The 21246-nt window shown below is 43.5% G+C and overlaps 1 protein-coding gene across 3 annotated transcripts in view; it reads right to left on the reverse strand.

The window, feature by feature from the left end:
• Positions 1 to 21246, reverse strand: part of LPP (LIM domain containing preferred translocation partner in lipoma) — a 346149-nt gene that overhangs the window by 101522 nt on the left and 223381 nt on the right. For all 3 annotated transcript variants that reach the window (XM_074190661.1, XM_074190660.1, XM_074190662.1), the window contains exon 5: positions 7889 to 8058. In XM_074190661.1, coding sequence (XP_074046762.1) covers positions 7889 to 8058 — 170 coding nt within the window. The remainder of the gene's footprint in view (positions 1 to 7888; positions 8059 to 21246) is intronic.

The following is a 21246-nucleotide window of genomic DNA, read 5'->3' on the forward strand; positions in this document are numbered from 1 at the left end:
GTTCTGGGCCCATAGTCTCATCCATGTTCTTTTCAAAGTCTTTTCACAGTGCTACTCCATGTTTTCAGTCTCCTCACTTGCTCACTGGATTGCAGGGGCAGTCCCTAGGCTTCCCTTGCTCCAGACATCAGAATGGCTCATTTTTTCCATTTTCCCTTGCTTTGATGATATTCATTGTTCTGTTTTGTTGTTGATGATGATGATGATGATGATGATGATGTTGTTGCTGTTGTGTTGTGTAACCCCAGGTTGGAAAGCCTTTGCTGGCTGCTCACAACCCCCTTGCACCTCTCTGTCCCCCTGGAGGTATATTCATTTAAAGGTCTTTGGAATCTGTAACAGATTCCGAATTGTCAGTCATGCAACACTTCCCTCCCCAACCGACAACTTGATTGGATTATCTGGGGATTAGGTCTCTTTGAATCTCCTGATTAGAGAGCTTTACTGAATGACTTAATGAAAAACCACTTATTAAGCATTTGTAGTTCAGTCCTTTTCAGTCCTGCCCTACTCTTCACGAACCAAATTGCATTTTCTTGGCAAAGATACTGAAGTGGTTTGCCATTTCCTTCTCGAGCTCATTTTACAGATGAGAAAACTGAGAAAAAAGGGGTAAAGTAACTTGCTAGTCACATAGTCAGTAAGTGACTGAGGCTGGATTTGAACTCAGGTCTTCCTGACTACAGGTCTGGCACTCTATCCACCGTGCCACATAGTTACCCTTAAGCTCCTACTGTGTGCCAAATAGAATCCTAAGCACTAGAAATACAAAAAGAACAGGAAGGGCAATAAGCTCTCCCTGAAGAGGAGATAAGACAAAAAGAGGGTTCTGCTGCAGAGTCAATGAAAAAGTCTCAAAGTCTTCATGGGGGGGGTGGCATTGGCTGAGAGACAAGTGTCTGGGAACACGGAGGGGACCCTGGGACTTCTTGACAGTGCAAATGAAAAGGACTGCAGAAGCCTCATCTACCCAGAAGGGATAGAGTTTGTGACTCTCTGCTCACATGTGTAATTAAAACATATTTATGTATTTTTCCATTTAAGTTCCATAGGAAAGCAATAATTCAATTCAACCCTATTTAATCACGATTTATTGTCTCCACTATGTGCTGTGGGGGTACACAATAAACATACATACAAAGTGACTCAGTACTTTGAGAAGGGTTTGGGACACCTGGATGAGAGTTCAAGTTTTGCTAACAAAGAGCTGGGTGACATTGATAAGTTCATCTCGCCTTTGTGGACCTCAGATTCCCATCTGGGAAATGAAAGGTTGAGGTGACTCCATCAATTCTAGACTAATTCTCTTTCCCTAGGAGGATGAGCTAGGGACAGGCTCTACTTGTCTCTCACCCTCTGTTCTAGTGGGCAACTCTTGATGCTGTCCCATGTCTCCCTTTTTCCCACCTGTAAATTCGGGATAACCATGCCCTTTTTCTGCCAATCTTGGCTGATGCTGGGAGACGTGAAGCAGTAACATCCATAAATTGCTTTGAGCTCCTTTAAAGAATGGCATCTTCAAGAGACAGGGCTTGTCATCAACACATTGTCAGTTAGTCTTGAAACTCCTTGGAGCCCGTGAAGGCACTTTATAATTACAGGGTCATAATCAGGATGCTCATTAACAAGAGAAGTGTTTTTCAAAATATTTTTATTCCAAATTCATGTAGCTCTTTAGAGCCAATTATCCTCAGTAAGGAAAACAGGAGTGTCTATGCCCTGGAGTCCTCTAGCTCAGCAGGAGTAACAGCCTAAAGTCTCTTCTTTCCATTCTCACCAAGTAACAGTCAGTTTTTAGCCAAGGCCAATGCTGCTAGGGCATATCATCACAGCATCTGAATAGTTGAAGAAACCTCAGTGGCCACCTTGGCCATCCCATATCAGAAAGGAATCCCTCCTCTATGTGATGTCATATTGAAGATATCCTTACTCCCCACTGCAGGGATTGGGGAGCATGGCAGATGAGGATGCTGCACAGGACCTTTGCTCCAGCTTGGAGCCTTGGAAGTTGCTTGGGACTCTGAGAGGTTTGATCTCTCTCCCAGAGTTTCAGTCGGTAAGAGTGCAAGTCAACTCTTGTACCCAAGGCTTCCCAATTGTAAGGCCAGTTTTTGACCCCTCAGATGTATATGGAGAGTACATTAAACCCTTGGTTTTGCATTTCAACCATAGATAGAGTCATCCTGGGGAGAGCAACCTGGGGAAGTTCAAACTTTAAAATATGAGCTCTTAAAAGAGACTTCTACACTAACCTGACCTAGGAATTTTAAATGTAGTATCTCCTGCTGGCTAATTAATGTAAGATATGATCTGTGACTATACTCTTAGAAGCATTGGTGACATAGGAAGACCCCTATCCTCTCATCCTGCTCTAGGGATTTAGGTGTAGAAACCAAGATGGCCCCAGGGCCTTTCAAATTCTTCCAAGATGGATGAGTGCTGGGGGAGTAATGGACACAGTGATGGCCAAAGAGAGAGACTGGCCAAATAGAGGTCTCTCTGTTCATAAGGCAGGAGAGGGAGTGTGAGGTGAGTGTACTGGATGGTGGATGAGTTCTTCTCCAGTCTCTGTTCCTCCCACCCACTTAATGTCTCAGTCATAATTGCTCTTGGAACACTATTAGGAAGAGCAAAGAACATGAGAGAACATTTTTTGTTGCCTGAGTACAAAACTCAACCACTTACCATGGTCTCAAAGTTTCAAATGCTTTTAACTGGAGCCCTTTGCTGATATTAGGGTTCAAAAGAACATGAACATGCTTCCCGCTAATGCTTTCAGCCAAGTTACCTTACTCTTCAGACACCTGGGAAATTAACTTTCTATTTTCAGAAGCAAAATAATCACTTAGGCTTTAACCATAATGAAAAAAATCTTGGGCTCCAGACTGCTCTGTGTGAATGGAGAGAGATGATGAGGAAAATAACTGGGGAGAGAGACTGGATCTCAGACTCTGCCAGTTCATAATAACTGAGATGCCCCTTGCCCAGTGGCCTTCAAGACTGCTTCCCCCCTCCAACACTTGGATTCAGTTTTTGGTCTATTTGGTCTATTAAGATAAACTTTTAAATGACTATGTTATATCCTCCAATAGAATATAAATTCCATGAGGCTAAGAAAGTAACTCATTTTTGGCTTTGTATCTCCAGAATAAATCCATGTTGACTGATTGACAGCCTGGCTTAGAATGAAGCTTGAAACCTTTACATAATCTTTACATTGCTCAAGGATCATCACAACATCAGAGGTTTTGAGCTTCAAGTTAATTTACAGTTCACTATATTCAACCCTTCAATTTTACAGAACAACAACCTGGAAGCAAAAGAGGTTGCTCAGGGTTAGTGTTTGAAGTGGGATTTTAACCCAGGTCTGCTTGGCTAGAGACCATCACTCTAGGCACTACATCCTTTGGGGTGACTTAAAAAGTAATCTTAAAGTAAAACAAAATCAACAAAAACCCTTTGGCCCTTTGTAAAGAAAGGATTAAAGAGCTCATTCAGCTCTGAGTTCAAGTTATGAGATGTGCCTTATGGTTGTTTTTGTTAAACATTAATTAATCCCCCTACTACTTTACAAATACGATTTCATTGAATCATCCCAACAGCTCAAGGAGGTAGGCATTGTGGGTCTTCCATCTACTAATATCTACTAAGGATTGATTTTTTTTTTGATAAGTGATGGAATCTGAGGGTTGCTGGGGCTGAAAATTCTCCTACCTATGGCCACCATGGTGATGGACTTCATCAACTCCACCAAGTTCTTTCTCAGACACTGGCACATATTTGTAAAGTGTTTCTATCTTGTGTCCCAGTGGCAGAGCCTTCAAGAACTCCCTGCCACCTCTATACCAGAATGTGCAATGAGTGGATGACTTAGGTAAAGAAGAGACACTATGGATGATACCTATCATTGCCTCCATCATTGTTTCAAAAATTCCTTGCAACCATGAATTAGTCACAAGAACTGTAGGCCATTCAATCCTTTCTATATTTTCTCCTATCACTCAAACTAAGTATCAAAGATATTGGATGGAAGGGAAAATGTCCTCAATCGTGTTCATGTTAAGACTGTTCCAGAACCAATAGCACAGTGAACTTTGTTAATAGGAAATAAGTCAAAGGTAACATTTTATCTGTTCCTGAGAATTATTTTGGTAGATACAGTATCTGCAATGTAGAGACTTGGAATGAGTCTTGGAATTGTCTGAGGACCAAGGCCAAGACTCTGGTGGTACCACTTACTCTCCAGGTGAGGCTGAGCAATTTCTTCTCTCTGGCTCTCTGTTCCCTCATCATACAATGAAGGGGGTGGGATAAGATCCCCTTCTGTTCTCCACTGGGTGATTCTAGGATTTGCTATTTTGTTTTTGTTTGTAGCCTGGAAAGCAGTTAGATCCTGAGCTCAGCTTCCTATGAAACTCATTGGTTTCTTCCATCTCCAGGGAGATTTTAATCAGTTGTGTATGTGAAGAACAAAATATGGAGCAGCATTTGAAAAAAAAAAACTTCATCCAGATGCCAGCAAATTGATGACAATCCAGACTCAAGTACCATCGTATCAAGTCAAAGTACTGCACTAAATTCTATGAATAAATGGAGTTTATTAACCAAATTCTTGTGACAATTTCACCTATATTACCCCAGGGACACTTGGAGTGCACTGTCTTACAGAAAGAAAGCCATCAAAACTTTGATCAAGAGAGAGCTAGCCCAAAACATGAGCAGAGCTCTTGTTTGGCTCTTCTAGTTCTTAGGAGTGAACACTTCCCAAATGTTCCCTATTTCTTTTGTACTTAAGTAGATTAAGGGATAGAAAATTAAAATAGAAGGAATGGTGAATGTGGCATCTCTACTAAAAAAATAAGGAATCTTGGTTCAAACTTATGGGTGAGATGAATGAAGATCTCTCTTTGGAGAGGACCACAGATACAGAATCTCAGGATCTTAGGGTTACATCTGGAAGGAAACTCAGAGGCATTGAATTCAACTGTCTCTTTTTATAAATGCACAAACAGAGGCCTAGAGGTCAAATGAAGGGTCACAAAGCTAATAAGTTGTGGTTGAACCCAGGTTTTGTTAACTCCAAATCTATTATTCTCTATACTCAGTCCAGTCTTCAATATTGCTTTTGAATATATATTTACATGCAGACACAACTATGATGACATTATCCATATTCAAAGACTATGGAATATACAAATATATGATAATATATTTGGAGAGGGAAGACCTCATCACAGCTGCAAGAGTGACCACATTACTCTCCAATGCAAAATCTCCAATGGTTCCTTATTGACTAGAACAAAATGGTGGATGGTGACTCTTCTGTTTCACTTTTAAAATCCTCTACAACTTGGCCCAAACTTTCCAGGCTTAGCCCTCATTGTTCCCTTTCAAGAACTCTACATTGGAGGCAAACTGGCCTGCCAGTCCTTTGGATTTCCATTCATCTCTAGTCCCCAGGCCTTTCTTAGCTTGTCCCCCCATATTGGGAATGAAGCTGACTTTGTTCAGTACTTCTTAGAATTCACAGCTTTATTGTATCTGAGTGAGGGTCCACACTCATGCCTAACACTTAGCTCAGCACCCCCTCCTGCGGAAGCAGGTGCTGTTGGCCCCTCCTCCTACCTTGTTATGTGATATTTCCTTTGTAAACATGTCCTATTTATTTCAGTATGAACATGTATATCACTTTCCCTGATAGAAACGAAGTTCCTTCAAGGCAGGAACTATTTGGTGTCTGTAGATCTCGGTGCTTCCCCAGGCCTGGTCCATGATAGTCTTTTACCAAATGGGTGTTGTCTGATTAATGGATCATCAGCAATCTAGTCATGAACCCATAAGGATGAGTCAGTGGAAGAGAAAGGAGTCTGGTAGGCAGAAAGTTCCTCAACAAGCATCATTATGCCCTCATCGGGAGGCAGGTCCTGTGCTGATCTCTGGGAATCCTAACACAAGGACTAAGAACAGAAATGGTAACAGGATCCCTGACAGTGCAAAAGGGAAGCCCCAGAGTCCAGACATGATGACCGTGCTCTTGGCTCACAGGAAGGCCCTCCAGCCTTCTCCAGAGTTTATCAGCCAACTACCTAACCTCAGGTATTGGGGAAACAATCAGAATCTCAGACATTAACCAACCATACAGAGCGGGGTAGAAGAACAAGAGAGGAGAATTTGGGGCTGGCGGGTACTCTGGCAACCAATGGCAGACAAAGGCAGAGAACTTAAGGGTGACTCGAGTGGACGAAGGAGCCTTTTGGAAAGCAGACCCAAAAACCCCAAGCTGGCGGCTGCCTGGGCAGATTCCACAAAGGCAGGACCTAGGCCCACATAGGACTTTAAGGGATAGAGCGAATGAAAGTCAGGAAGGAAGATTGATTTGCCCAAGATCACATCTGTTACACAAAACTTAGGCATGAACCTGGGTCTTCAGAATCTACCACTACAACTCCAGGGAAGGAGAGGCCACCAAAGGCCATCATAGATGTGATTCCATCAAAAAGTCAATGATCTGGGATTTCACTAGACAACATTAGATCAAACCAGAACCCACCTGTCACGTAGTACCCAGGTCTAAGAAACTCACCTGAGTCCCATCAAGGAAAAGTGAGCTGACCCAGGTCACATAAGTGGGGAAAAACTACATTTGAATCCCTGACTCTCAAGTCTATATAGATAGATATAGATGAGATATAGATATATAGGTATATCGGCATATATAAAAAATAACATAAAACATAAGAACAAAAATGTTCAACTAAATAAAGGAAAACAAAAGATAACAACAACATTGTTCAGATTCACAAAGTCACTCGTTTACAAGATGGTAGGTAGACTAATACCGTGAATTCTATATCTACCTCATCATGAACTATTAAGTTTTGTTAGCTCATGATAGGAATTAAGAGGACACTTCTGAGATACTAAACAGTTCTGAAAGGCATGATGTGTTTGCTTTTTAAAGTAAATAGTGATTAACTCAGAGGGGATTGGTATTAATCATTTTTACTGTGAGCAATAAAGAAGGATTAGGCGGGAAAATCCATTAGATGAGACCAACTCATGCTCTATCACAGTAGTAGGTGGGTCTGAGAAGCCCAGCTGGTGTGAATGAGTCAAACAGGGCCAACAAGGGGAAGGCCTGGGCTGCCGGTATGGATTTTGTCACTCATTGTCTGTTCTAATAGGAGATCCCCAAATCCTAGTCCCTGGAGTTGTTCCAAAATAAAAATTGCTTCCTCAGGGGTCCAGAATCTCCTCTCACTGGGCCTCAGTTTCCTTCTCTGTAACACATGGAAGTGAGACAGGATTACTTGATTTCTCTCCCAACTCTATGTGTATCATCTCTTGTTTCTCCCTTCTCTTAAGTCTTTTGAGGTCAATTATGCTAGGATTACATACAATTCTCTAACTGGGTAACTACTTATTAAGGGGTATGATCTAAGACCAAACATCATGGCTGTGCTCCTTGGGATTCTACTTAGGCTACCATCGCGTTAGAGAGTGAGGAAGAGCCTCAGAAACCATCCGGTTCAGCTCTGTCATTTTACAACTGAGTTCTCTGAGGCCTGGAGAGGTCAAGGAAGCAGTCTAAGATGATGCAGGCACTTCATGGCCCCATGTTCTGACTCCAGAACCAACAGTCTTTTCACTCTTTTCACCTCATCCCTCGTTGTCTTTAGATATACAAAGATGACTATGTGAGTCATTTTTGAAGAAATTACAAGGAGACTTGGATATATAATTTAACATTCCGGGAATATTCTTGTAGGGTAGAGAAAGTAATTGCTTATTATCCCCATTACACAGAGGAAGAAAGTGAATGGGGAGAGAGCATGGCGTGACCCTCTCTTTTGGATGGCACCCCCATGGGAAAGGTCCAAGCACTTACTATGTAGCAGGGCTCACAATAGGCCTTCTTCTCCACAGCATAGAAGGGCTGTCCACGGAGCTTGGTGCTGCAGACGATGCAGGTGAAGCAGTCCACGTGGAAGACTTGGTCCATGGCGGTGCAGCCGGTGCCTTCTCCAACAACATTTTCACCACAGCGGGCACAGCGGCCTAAAAGGGACCAGAAAGACACATTAAGACATATCAAGGGTCCTCAGACAGCCAGGGCAGAGAGTGGGAGACAGCACAAGGTCTTCCCATTGAGGGGGGAGGGATGCACAAATACCACAAGGACCACTGAACCACCCGAAGAGGAGGAGCTAGACTGCCATCCTTAGGGAAGTCGGAACAAGATGCCCTGGAGGCCACCCGTGGGGCCTTGGGCATCACAGAGCTCAGAGACCTTCAGGAGAGGTGCCATTTCTCCATAGCAGATTGTGGCTTCTGGAGGGAGAATACCAAGGGATGCTATCCAAAGCCTCAGCCTGGCCCACAGGTCAAATTTAGGAATAAACGCTGCAGAGACAAATAAATCAAAGACTACACAAATAAGGGGGAATAGATGTTTAAAAACTCACTCACAAGAAGAAAAGTACCTAAATAACAACTACATACAAAGACTCCAAGGGAAAGAACAAATGTTCCAAAGGTCTAAATGAAAACCTGGAAAAAACATGAAACAACTATAGAAAAATAAAATGAAATATCTTGGGGGAGGGGGAATGGAAGAAGAAATAGCTTTTAAAAAAAGCACAAACTATTGAATTTCATTGAAGAAACTAAATCCCAGAGAATGAAAACAAATAGAAACGTGACTATAAGACAGCAAGACATTTTAGAATAAAACTTAAAGTTTGAAAACAAGAAGATGATTTTCAAACTGTTATCTTTTAAACTGAAAAGTCATTCAGCTTCAGAATATTAGACTCCAGCAAAATTATGATTCAAACCAAAAAGTCTTGGATATTATTTTTAAATAAATCATAAACAAAAACTATCCAATTTCAGGAAAGTCAAAAGGCAAAGTGAAAACAGAAAGAGCCCACCTCCTAAAAGAAAATGTAAAAAATTCCAAGAATGCCACAGATATTTGACTTTATGAAGGAAAAATGCTAGAAGCATCAAGGAAGAAGTTTAGGTATCAAACAGCCACCATCAAGGTCACGCAAGACCTGGCAGCTTCTTCTAAACAGGGAAGGAGAATATGGAATATAATGTTCCCTAAGTCAAGAGATAGACTTTGGGGCAAAATAACCGAGTCTACAAAGCTGAATATAATTTTTCAGGGGGGAAAAGGGATTTTTAATAGAATAGAAAACTTCTAAGCACTTTTGGTGAAAAATCTAGAATTGATCAAGGACAAAGTTGGAGAAGATGACATGAGGTAGCTGTGAAATGCCAGGAATAGAGTACTGGGCATGTGGTCAGGGAGCTGCGAGTTCAAATCTAGCTTCAGACACTAAGTATAAGACCCTTGCCAAGTCTCTAGTTGTCTCAGTTTCCTAATCTGTTAAATAGGGATAGTGATGATGATGATGATATTTACTTTTTGCAGTTACTGTAAAGACAGAATGAGACAAAATTTGTAAAATCTTCTGCAAGTCTTAAAGTGTACTGTTTTATAAAGGAAAGGAGAAGGGTTTTTTGTGTTTTGTTTTGTTTTTTAATGCACAGGAAATAGAAGGAAGCACTGACAAGCTGAGCAGTTTAGAAACTAAGATGAGGTATTCATTGTACACATTTCTTTTTAAGGAATTAGTATGAAATAGAGATTCATATTTTAGCAAACAACTATCATTTTGGGGGGGTTGACTATATGGAAATTCGTGTGTGTGTGTGTGTGTGTGTGTGTGTGTGTGTGTGTGTGTTTAAGTTCAGGCTTAATAAAAACAAAGTAAGGGAAAAAAGGGGTGGGAAAGAAAAATTAACCTCCCTAGATCTTATTTCTTCTATTTTGCCTAAAGTCCATTTCTTTTCCCATAGGATTATGCTTGGTTTTTCAGGATAGATCATTCTTGTACATAATAGCTTTTGCCCTTTATGGAATATCTGGACTCTTTTCTCATTTAAAATGAAGACATTTGCTTGGATGACCTCTAAGGTCTCAGCCTGATTATCCTACATTTTTTTCTCCACAGGAGAATAAAACTTGGGCCCTTGTGGTAAAGAGGGGCTCCTGGGCAAACTTGTGCCACCTTCTGTTTTCATAATGCGGGAGAGCCTGGGCTGGAGGTGGGGAACTAACCTAATCTTTGCTGTAGGTGCCCCACTTCTTTACCTCTGAAGAGGATTTCTCCCAAGGAGTTGGGCAGAGGCTCTGGAGGCAGGGAATCTAAATTTAAATACTGGCTCTAGGATTTGTTAACAGCATCAATTAGACAAGTCACTGATAATTCCTGGCCTCAGTTTCCTCATCTGGAAAACAGTGGTGGCGGATGACTATCAGGTCCCTTCCTGCCCTGGTCCAACTCCTTCAGACAGTGGACAGATGGGAGGGTGTAGCTCCGATGTGAAAAGGCCCAAACCCTGCCAGTTTTGGGGACAGAGGGAGGGCATGGACCTCTGGGGCAGTCAGTCTGGCACCTGTGCCAGCACTGCATTCACAAGAACAGAGGTAAGGCGAAAAGTAAATAAAAATAACCCCATGCATCAGCAGAAAAGGCAAAGTGCCCTGGATGCTCCATTTTAGCATGAGGACAAAGTAGGGCCAGGCCTTTCAGGACACATCTTGGAAAGAGATGGGGTACTCACAGCCCCCTGCCCCCTCTAGGCTAGTTTCAGTTACACCTCATTAACAGCATGCTACCCTCTCATCACTGCCCATCTGTGAGATGAGTTTTGAAAAATCTGAGGACTGCCACCCCAGGCTGGTGGCTCCCAAGAAGCTTCAGCCCGGTCTAAGAGCTGGCACCAGGGACTTGTTAATAGTGAAAGTTGGAGCTCCAGCTCACTGAGGACACTGGCACTCAATAGGTCCATGGACGCAGGAAGGAGAAAGAAGGCAGCAAATGAGGCCCATGAAACTACTCAGAGTCCTCAATTGCTTTGCCCAGACAATTGGAATGGCTGGGCTGGATGTAGCCCTCTTATTAAATGCTGCTTCGTGGTATCTAAACTGGCACAGCCACATTTGTTGGCACATGTATCGACAGCTGGTGCTCCCTCCCTTTTTGCCAGTGTAGTAGAAAATGGTCCCCTAAAGCCAGACTCTATCAGGGCTGGGAGGAAAGAAGGACATTTTCCATTTTGATTATGGTTGCCCAGGGTCCCCAGCTTCATGGTTGGTGGCCGGGGCAGTGGCTCCTCTGCACAGCTGCTCTTGGACTCTGAAAGCACCAACCCCAGCTCAGAGAACATGGGCCAGGAGGACTCAGGGGTCTTTCCATCCATCAGAACTCCCCCATCTAGCATGACTAGGCCACTCATCGCTGCTGCTGTTTCTCAGCATCCAAGAGAGAGAACAAGCTTGGACATTTTGAGGTCAGGTCCAGGGAGAGAGAACGTTTCTGGGCAACCAAGGCTTCTCAGGTTGGGGCTAGGTTTCAACCTGTTACAGTTTCCATGGATTCACTGCATTTTGGCGGAACTGTCTCAAAGACATCCTGTACAATTTCCCAATGTGTTAAAAAGAAATCATTGAACACATTGCTGCCTTTTATCTGTGATGTGGGGAGACAACTCTGGGACTCTGGTGCTGTGACATCCTGAAGGTAGAACCATCCACCTGGCCTGGGATACAGGTCTAAGCAGAGGAGGGGCCTTCCAGGGCTTGGGACCTGCTTCTTAGACATGATGACTACAAATCAGAAATTTTTTTCTCCCAGTGATGAATGAAAGATCTGTAACAATTTGACTTGGACACATCAGGACAGAGCTGCTGGTCTGCCAAGTGTATGACCCTTGGAGGCTTAGATAGATGTTTTGGTCTCTGTATCCGGGCCTCTGCCTATAGGGTCCAGCATATAATAAAAATGTGCCAAATGGGACAAAACAAGTTACAGAATCCAGTTAAGCCAACCTCCTCACAAGTCGTTTTTCCTATCCTTTGGAAAATATCAAAGCAACCCTCTATCAGTGAGCTTTTATTGGGCACACACACACACTCTTTTCCTGGCATGGTTCCGACTTCCAGGGATGCAAAGACAGAATTGTCCCTTCCAATAATAACCCTACTTACTTCTGGAAGAGAATGAGCAAGTGTATAAAAAGGTACAAAATAGGTGAAAAGCAGAAACAACAGAACTGAGGAGAGAAAGGGCCCTCTGCTGCTGGGGGCTTCAGGAATGGTCTTCTTGTCAGTACCCTTAAATTAATCAGCACCTTTTAGAACATCATTTCTGCTTGCGGCATCACGAGGCCAGCTGCCCCCTCTTCAGTTCCAAGCTTCCTTTTCTATTTTAAATAAATTCATCATTGGAATCAGAATAGTGGGGTGAGTTTGTAGACATGAACAGAGTCTCTTGGCTGGCCCTTCACAGTCCATTCAGTCATCACCTTCTTCACCTCCACTGACTTCACCAGAACCAAATCGCCCCTGCTGGGCATCACTCCCCTCTCTGTGGTATGACCAAGATGGAAATGTAAGTTCTTGAGAGTTGGGTTTAAGACTTTTTTAAAATTATTTTTCAATGTGTGTATCCAGAGCAGTAGCTGAGACAAACAAAACTCTTAATAAGTGTTCTGTAGTTTAAATTCATTCATTCATTCAATCATATTCATTCATTCATTCCGTTAATCAATCACTCATTTCTTCATCTTTTCAGTCTTTTGAATGGCACTAGAAGAACTGGAAAATTCACATTTCAGATCCTTCAAATTTGAAACTTGCCTCTGTCACCTATGATTTGTATAGCCCTAGGTAAATCATCTGACATTCCTAAGGCCTCTGTTGTTTCAGTAATGCTCATCTCTCTGTGATTCAACTCTGAGTCTTCTTGGTAGAGATACTGGAGTGGTTTGCCATTTCCTTCTCCATTTAATTTTATGGATGGGAAACTAAGGCAAACAGGATGAGGTGACTTGCCCAGGGTCACACAGCTAGTTAGTGTTTGAGGCCAGATTTGAACTTGGGGAGAGGAGTCTTCCAGACTTCAGGCCAGCCTTCTCTACTCACTGCACCACCTGGCTGCCTTGAGGGTCTCAGTTATCTTATCTAGAGAAGAGGACAGACCATTTGACCTTGAAAGTCTCTTCCTGCACAGAATCTAAGATCTTATATTCCAATGCTGGATGACTTCCCAGACCTTCCTGACCCAAGATTTTTACAAACAAGGTACAACTTTAGACATGGCCCTAAGTCATAATTTTTTTTGATGATATCCCTTGAAAAATATACTTGATATTTGATACCTTCAAAAAGATACAAGCACAAGCTACAGTTTAAATCATATCCATGACATTATGGCAGGTTGGAATGTCCTTTATCATGGTTGCATCACGACTTACTTTTCTAATGAACTATCTTTTTTCCCCATGAAAGATACTTAGTTGTTTACATTTATTCACTTTCATTCCTATTTTAAATCGTCCTTAGTTCTATAGTTGGACTCTGGTGACCAGGAAGGTAATTTTGTGGGAGAAGAAGAGAGTGGAAAGGATTCCCAATTGCCAAGTCAGTTCACGGCAGTGTGCTGATGAAAGGAAGGGGTGACTTGGTGAGGACGAGGTGAGAAGTAGTATTTTAGGAATATGGGGCAGCCAGTGTCTAGGAATGGGGATGAGGTGTGGAGTATCATGTGTGAGGAAGAGGGAGGAGGCCAGGAGTGGCAACATCTAGAGCAATGGCCAATGAGAAGCTGGTGCCAGACGGGTGTCCATTTATCTGAGGAAGTCACTGGAGTTGTCTGAATGGCAAAGTCACACGGTCAGATCTGCACTTAAGGAAAACGAATTGGTAGAAGTGTTTGGGATGGATTGAAGTGGGGAACTTGGGCTGGAAGATCCACTAGCCGCTTGTGTAATAATTGAAGTGAAAAGTGAGAGGAGCCAGAACTAAGGTGTTAGAAGCCTAAGGGGAGCAGGGGGAAGAAGGGGGGAGAGATGTGTCAAAGCAAAACCAGCAAGATCTGATTAACAATTGAATATCTGAATGGGGAGCAAGGAGAAATTCAGGAAAAATGCCAAAAATTTAAACCTGAAACAATGGAAGGATGGTAGCAAATGGAAGTCATCTGGGTCTCCATGCTTCAACTATAAAATGGGCAATGGGAAAGAGTTAGATGACCTCTGAGACCATGCCTGATTCTAAACCTGTGATCCCATTGCCATTTCTTATGGAATCACCAAGTCCAATGATTCCTCCTGATTGCTCACCTCCTCCTTTCATCAGTTGGAAACATCCAATCTATCTGTGGATATCTCTTTTGTCCTTAGTGGCTTATATATTGTCTCCTCCATCGGGACCTCCTTGGCTGTCTTTTGCCTTTCTCTGTGTCCCTAATGCTTAGCAAAATGACTGGCACACAGTAGGTGATTAATTTACATTTTTTAATTGACCAACTAGTGATTGATTGACTTCCCACTTCTCCCTCAACTAAATGGAATATAAGATGTTTGAGAAGCCAAACTCCTTTCTCATTAGGTCTTTATTGTCAGTGTTTAGAATACATGGGCCCAGTGCAATAAGTGATCTGATTGGCCCCGATTCTCAGAGCTAGCTGGTAACAGGGCCAAGATTCCAACTGAAATCCTCTAGCTCTAGTCCAGTCCCATTAGCTGCCCCAGAATCCTCAGATTCTGATCTCCAAAGAATGGAGGATTTTACTGGTGACCAGATCAGCAGTCACTGAGACTGCCGGTCCTGGGTGGGTTGGAAGCATAATCAAGTCACTCTAGGCCAGAAAAGTACCTTCTCTAATTAGGTCAAGTTGAGAATAACCTCAGAGTGTGAAGGCATTCCTTGTATCCTGCCTCTTGACAACAAAGGTAGCCTCAAAGGGAGGGAAAAAGGGAGGGGGAAATTGGTCTGAGAGTAAATAGGGATAATTCCTGAAGGGTGGGTCCCCATCTGGATAATGGGGATAAAGTCCCTTAAAGGTAGCTTAGTATGTAAGGAGCTCCCAGAATGGAAAGTCCCTCCATCAATATAGGACATGGGCTTCAAGCAGGAAGGGATCTTCAGAAGTCCTCTCCTCCAGTATCTTCATCTTTAGCATGAGGAAATCAAGGCACAAGAAAATGAAGTGACTTGTCTAAGGTGGTAGGGAGAGTAAATATCAAGAAATCAGACCCTGTACCTTTGATAGAAAAATCAATCAATCCTCTTTCCATGGGACTATGTTACCTCCACTTAACATCTTCACCCTAAATTACAATCTGTGAGGGTTGTAGGGGGCAGTTAGAGGCACTGTGATCTGTCCAGGGTCATGCTGCCATAGGTGGCACAGGCGGGGCAAGAACCCAGGTTTTTGATTAGCCAGGGAGGCCCCAGTCTACTCTGCCAGGCTTCCTCAGACCGTATTATGTGACTTCTAAACCAGTAGCTTTCCTTTAGATATCTGTTTTCTTTCCAAAGTCCTCAAGCAGCTCTTTATCACTTCCAAGATGATCCAGAGTTTGTCCTGGACCTTGCATCTAATCTTAACAATGGCATCCCCCCACTCACGCTGCACTCCTGCCTGGGCCACCTGAGTCAGAGCATGAGAATCCAAAGCTTCGGATCTTACATAAGCACCCGCCGTCAGAACACTCAGGTGAAGGAACAGACTCCAGAGGAGGAGGGATCCACCCACAGGCTCCGAGAATCACAGGGACATCAAGCCAGCCCAGAGCCGACAGGCAAGAAAGCTGACTCACCTCATTAGGGGCCATTACCCAAGGCCTATGGATCTGTAGCTCACAGGGAAGCACTCTGGGATCTCAAAACTGCTCCACAGAGAGCCAAATTTCCCTGGCAATTAGAGGGAAAGGCTTCTTTCATCTTTTCTCTCTTAACTGGTGGCATAGTAGGCAAAGCTTCAAACTCCCCTAGATGCCCACAAGAGAGGAAGGGGCTACTGTTCCCGGTATACTCTACACATAATGTTGCACATGTTTGTAAAGAGAGAGGCACATCCTAACATAACAAAAAGGAGAAGATTCTCCAGAAAGGCAACATGTTTTGGTCTGCAAAGAAGCCAAAAGGTTCACTTCTCCCTTGGTTCCCCTCAGACCTGGGTCCTCCATGTATCTTAATTGAGATTGCTGACTCCAAGCAGTACCTTTTGCAGGGGAAAGGGGAAAGGAAGTGGCCTGGTGGCAAGGCTGAGATTCCCTATAGAGTGTGGGAAATGACTCGGTGAATGAATGAATGAATGAATGAATATTGTTAATTGTTTACTATGTGAGGAGCACTATGGGGCAGCTAGGTGGTACAGTAGATAGAGCACCTACCCTGAATTTAGGTGAACTTGAGTTCAAATTTGACCCCAAACATTTACTAGCTGTATGATCCCAGGCAAGTCACTTAACCCTAATTGCCTCAAAAAAAAAAAAGAAAAAGAAAAAGCAAAGCATTGTGTCAAACTCTGAGGATACAAGGAGAACAGGAAAGCAGCTCCATTCAAGGATCTCAGAGTCTAATGGAGGAGACAACCTATATAGGTTGGTTTAAACTCTGAGTCAGATGGAAAGCTCCTAGTTCCTTAGGGAACATCTCAAAAAGATCAGTTTAGGCTTGATGCTGGGAGAAAGTCCTAAACTATACGAGCACTGGATAGTCCTTATTAAGAGCCTACTGTGTGACAAGCAATATGTTCAGAGCTCTACAAATATGATCTCATTTAATCCTCAAAATGACCCTGTGAGAGCAGTGCTTTTAGATTTGATAGTTTACAGCAGGAGAAGCTGAGGCAGACAGCACTTAAGTGACTTGCCCTGGGTCACAAAGCATGCAAATATCTGAGGTTGAATTTGAACACAACTCCTCCTGACTCCAGGTTCAGAGCTCTGAGGAAAGGGTGGGCAGAGTAGTGGCCAGGTGTGCAGGTATGCAGTAGAAGGAAGACAGTTCAAGTATAAATTGGATTGATGGATCTGTGATGACCTTAAGCTGCTGCTAGTTCTGAGAGCCCAAGTCTTCAAGAGCATTACTCTCAAAGATGGTAGAACGTATCTTGGTGCAAGACACTGAATATCCAAAGTCAATGTCTTGTGTGTAGAAAGTGGGGTCCAAAAGGGTATCCAAGACTGAGAGGGAAGAGGAGTCAAATATATGCTATTTACTCCTATAGATAAAACCAGGAGTCAACAGAATGAATGAATGATGATTGAAGAAAGCATGTTAGGTGTGTGTGTGTGTGTGAAACTTTGTCTCAAGCCATGGAGATATAAACAAAAAAGTAGAGACAGGGCCCGTTCTCAAAGGACCCATGCTCCAAAAAAAGGAAAACAGTATCAATACAGAGGAGCTGCAGCAGGGATGGTGGAAAGTCCCGGGAGTCTCTATGCTTCTGTTCTAATGTCATTCCCATAGACAGACCTGAAGCTTTTCCTGACACTGGACCTTCAGAAGTTCTAAGGACATTGGGGACACACATTTTCTGGCCTGGGTTTTTGGCAACTGTAGCTGTAGGGACGTATGGGAGTGGAGGAGTTGGGAGTTGTAGCACCCCCAAAGGAAGCAGTTGGGTTGTATCTTGCTAAGACTTTCCCCCTCTATAACTGCAGAGGATGCAGCTCTTGGACTTAGCTGTCCATCGGGGTAATAGATCCAACCAATAGGGTTGTTGATTTTGATGGTAGGGTGGTGGGGTGAACTAAATAGGTTTGAGCATCCAATAAACAAAGATCAGTTATTACATCCAGGTAGAGATCTCAAATAGGTCATTTCTTAGATGAAAACCTTAGGAAGCTGGTTAAGGCACAGAAAGGTTGAATGCCTTACTCTTTTCTACACAATTACTGTCAGAGGTAAAATTAGAATCCAGATCTTTTCCAATCCATGGTCAGGACATATTCCTCATGTCTCCTGGCCTTTAAGATTCCCTGATAATTCTCCATTTCTTGGGGCCTTGCTTTCCTTACCTATAAAGTGAGGGGATTGGACTAGGTGTTTTGGGTTCCCTTAACATTCGCACTCTGTGATACATGGCCTTATATGATGATGGTAAATCTACCATGCATGGAAAGTATTATAATAACTATTATTATTGAGATGAATGAAAGATCATATAGGATGGGGGAAAAAAACAAAGAAAAGGAATCCAACCCACTTTTTTTGTTATTTTTATACCAGAGTTCAGACTTTAAGAAATCCTTCTAAGTTACAATCATTCCATTGTAAAACAAAAGGACCACCAGTGGTAACACTGGTTCCATGTTCATTTGGTCTATAGTGGGGCAGGGTGGTCACCAAAGGCCTCCAATAGAGGAGTATGCTGTGCCCCAGAGAGTCTCCTCCTCATTCTAAGGCACCCATCAAGCTCAGGTGTTGAGCTCAGATCCAGACCAGGGATCATTCTGTGTTTGCTCAGAGGCTCCCTCCAACCCCTCCAACTCACACAGCAACCCAGATCTAGAAAGGAACATTTAGGGAGTGGTTATTAATATTTCTCTGTATATAGAGATTATGTGAAAAAATGTCAAATGGGAAGCTATTAGTGGATCACTTTGAGGCAGCATTTCCCACAGGGTATAGGCTACTGGAAAATTGGCATTTTCCTCTGTGGGATTTCATAGTCATCTGGTATCGTTTATACAAAATGTTTAGGCTAAAAATGGTGTCAATTTTGAGCAAACACTTCTCAATTTTCTTTGTTAGCATATGACTAAAACATGAGTTCATCCCTATCAACCCTCCCCCTTTCATTCACAGAGTAACTGGCTCTTGTTCTTGCTCTTGGAGGCAACAGTTAACCAGGTAACTGGTCCATCACAGCCAGCCATGCCCAGCTCAGTCTAACCCTGGGCCCCAGTGGAGGAAGGAACCTCCTCTTAGCCAACCTGGCCCTGAACAAGAACCCCAGACAGATGCCAATTATTTCGGGGATGGGGAACCACCAAGGCAGCTGATCCTCCTTTTGGGAAGATCTGATCTTTGGGAGTTCCCTTCCCTCACAGCCTACACCCTCTGTCTCTTTGTGACGTCCACTACTCTCCTCCTTCTGGTCAGACAATCTGAACTTTCAAGTCATGTGATACTGGGCAGGAATTTAAACCTGACTGGGTCCGTTTCCTCATCTGTAAGATGGTGAATGGGTGGGAGAACCTCTGGGATGATAGTGATGGAGCATGGTCCTCTGAACATGGCAAAATCTGAGGAAGAAGAGGCCCAGATAAACAGATGTGGAGGCGAGAAAGAGGAGCATGGCCAGGTGAGGGGGCAACTTGTGAATGGCATAGGGTCTGAGAAGAAGAGAGTGGGAAGGAGGCCAGGGAGGCTGAATACCCAGTGTGGGGAAGGAACCATAAGGCCAGGTTAGGAAGGAAACAAGTCCAGCATCCTCTGCCACGGTTTCATAGATGTCACAACACCCTGGAAAGGAGGTCTTCTTCTTATCCTCATTTTACAGCTGAGGAAACTGAGACAAATAGAGCTTAAAGTGGTCATTCAGGGTTGTTCAGAAAGTAAATGACTGAATCCGGATTTGAACTCATCTCCCTGACCCCTGAAAAACTTGAAATGCCAATCAGAAGAGTTCACATCTGCCCCTAGAGGTGGGAGATTGCAATCACCGGAGCTTAGGAGGCAAAAGTGGAAGGCTCCTCAGGAGTCATCTGTTCCATCTCCTATCTGACCATTAATCCCCTCTGCAATGACAAGCTGTGCAAAGGTCAAATTCTGTTGGAACAACACCAGCCATGCATCCTTTAGGTGTAGCCCAGAGTTTGAGAGCAAGTTCCCTGGAGGAAAATGTGTTCCTGATCTAAGGGAGGTCCAATATCCCTTCTACAATCATGGAGCAGCAGACGAAGGGACTCCCTTCTGCCAGAGAACATCCAAGGAGGCAAACATGAGTCCCAAAGAGAGTTTCCAGGCTGTGGAAGTTGAAAGCCACCTAACACTTGGCTGCCTCAGTTTCCTCATCTGCAAAATGGGGTTCATGAAAGTACCTAACTGCCAGGGTAGTTGTGCAGTTAAAATAAGATCCTATTCAAAATTTTAAGGTTATGGGAATGCTATCTTATCATCATCATCACCACCATCATCATCATTTATTATTGTTATCATGATCATTACTTTAAATTGTCATTATTGCTGTGATGGCCTCCCACATTAGTATACATGAAGGCAGCTCCTTCTGAAGCCTGGTGACTTGCTTTGTCTATAAATCTTAAATATTCCCAAAGCAAGATGAACTTAGGTCAAGGGTATATGGATGGAGGCAGGGGGTGAAAATAAAAATAAGAGAAGCAGGGTCAAGTATTCAATGACCTGTGAGTATCTTTTGTTTGTATGTGTGTGTCTCTATGTGTCTCTATGTGTGCATGTGTGTATGCCTGGAATAGTAATAGTAGTAGTAGTAGTAGTAGTAGTAATAGTAGTAGTGATACTAGTGGTGGTAGTAGTAGTAGCAGTAATAGTAGCAGCAGTAGTAGTAGTGGTGGTAGTGGTAGTGGTAGTAGTAGTAGTAGTGGTGATGGTAGTGGTGGTAGTAGTAGTAGTAGTAGTAGCAGTAATAGTAGCAGTAGTAGTGGTGGTGGTGGTGGTAGCAGCAGCAGTTAGTAGTAGTAGTAGTTGGTAATGGTTGGAGAAGTGGTAATAGTAATAGGAGGAGGAGGAGGAGGAGAAAGGAGGAGAAGATGGAGGATTTCTTGGGTCAGACTAAAGAGTCTGGGGGATGTGAATTCGAGTCCTGGGTCACCTGCTAGCTAAGAATCCCAAATCTGAGGTCACAAACCTCCATTCACAGCCTGGCTTTCTAGTTCTCACCCATGTGACCCTGGCCAGGATGCTTGCCCTCCCTAGCTGGCTCCTTTGAGTATTTACCTAAAATCCAAGGGGGTGGGACTGGATGGCACCGAAGGCCCTTTTCTCCCTAGACCCCTGAGCCTTGGCTGCAGGCTTGTTTTAGGAGGGAGTTTTCAGACTGGGAGTTCCCCACAGGGATTAGTTCAAATCAAATAATAGTAATAATGGCAATATTAGTAACGTTTACAAAAAAGTTCTGTGAAGGCAGGAGGCTAATGTAGGCCACCTCATACATTCGGGAAGCTCAGCAGGTCCCCCTGTAAACAGTGGCTACTTCTTGTCCCTAGGCATTCAGTCTCATGCCCTGGAAGCTGGGGACACCGGACTTGGGGAGTTCAGGTTTGCTGTGGAAGATGAGTGGCCCCAGCCCCACAGAGAGTGTATGCCGAGCCCCAGGGGTCTCTTGAGTGGCGTGCTGAAGACCCTCACCACTGCCCAAACTATGGATTGCTCCTTTCCCGTCTCCTCCT

The sequence above is a fragment of the Macrotis lagotis genome, chromosome 6 (assembly GCF_037893015.1).
Source record: "Macrotis lagotis isolate mMagLag1 chromosome 6, bilby.v1.9.chrom.fasta, whole genome shotgun sequence".
Taxonomy (NCBI): Eukaryota; Metazoa; Chordata; class Mammalia; order Peramelemorphia; family Peramelidae; genus Macrotis; species Macrotis lagotis.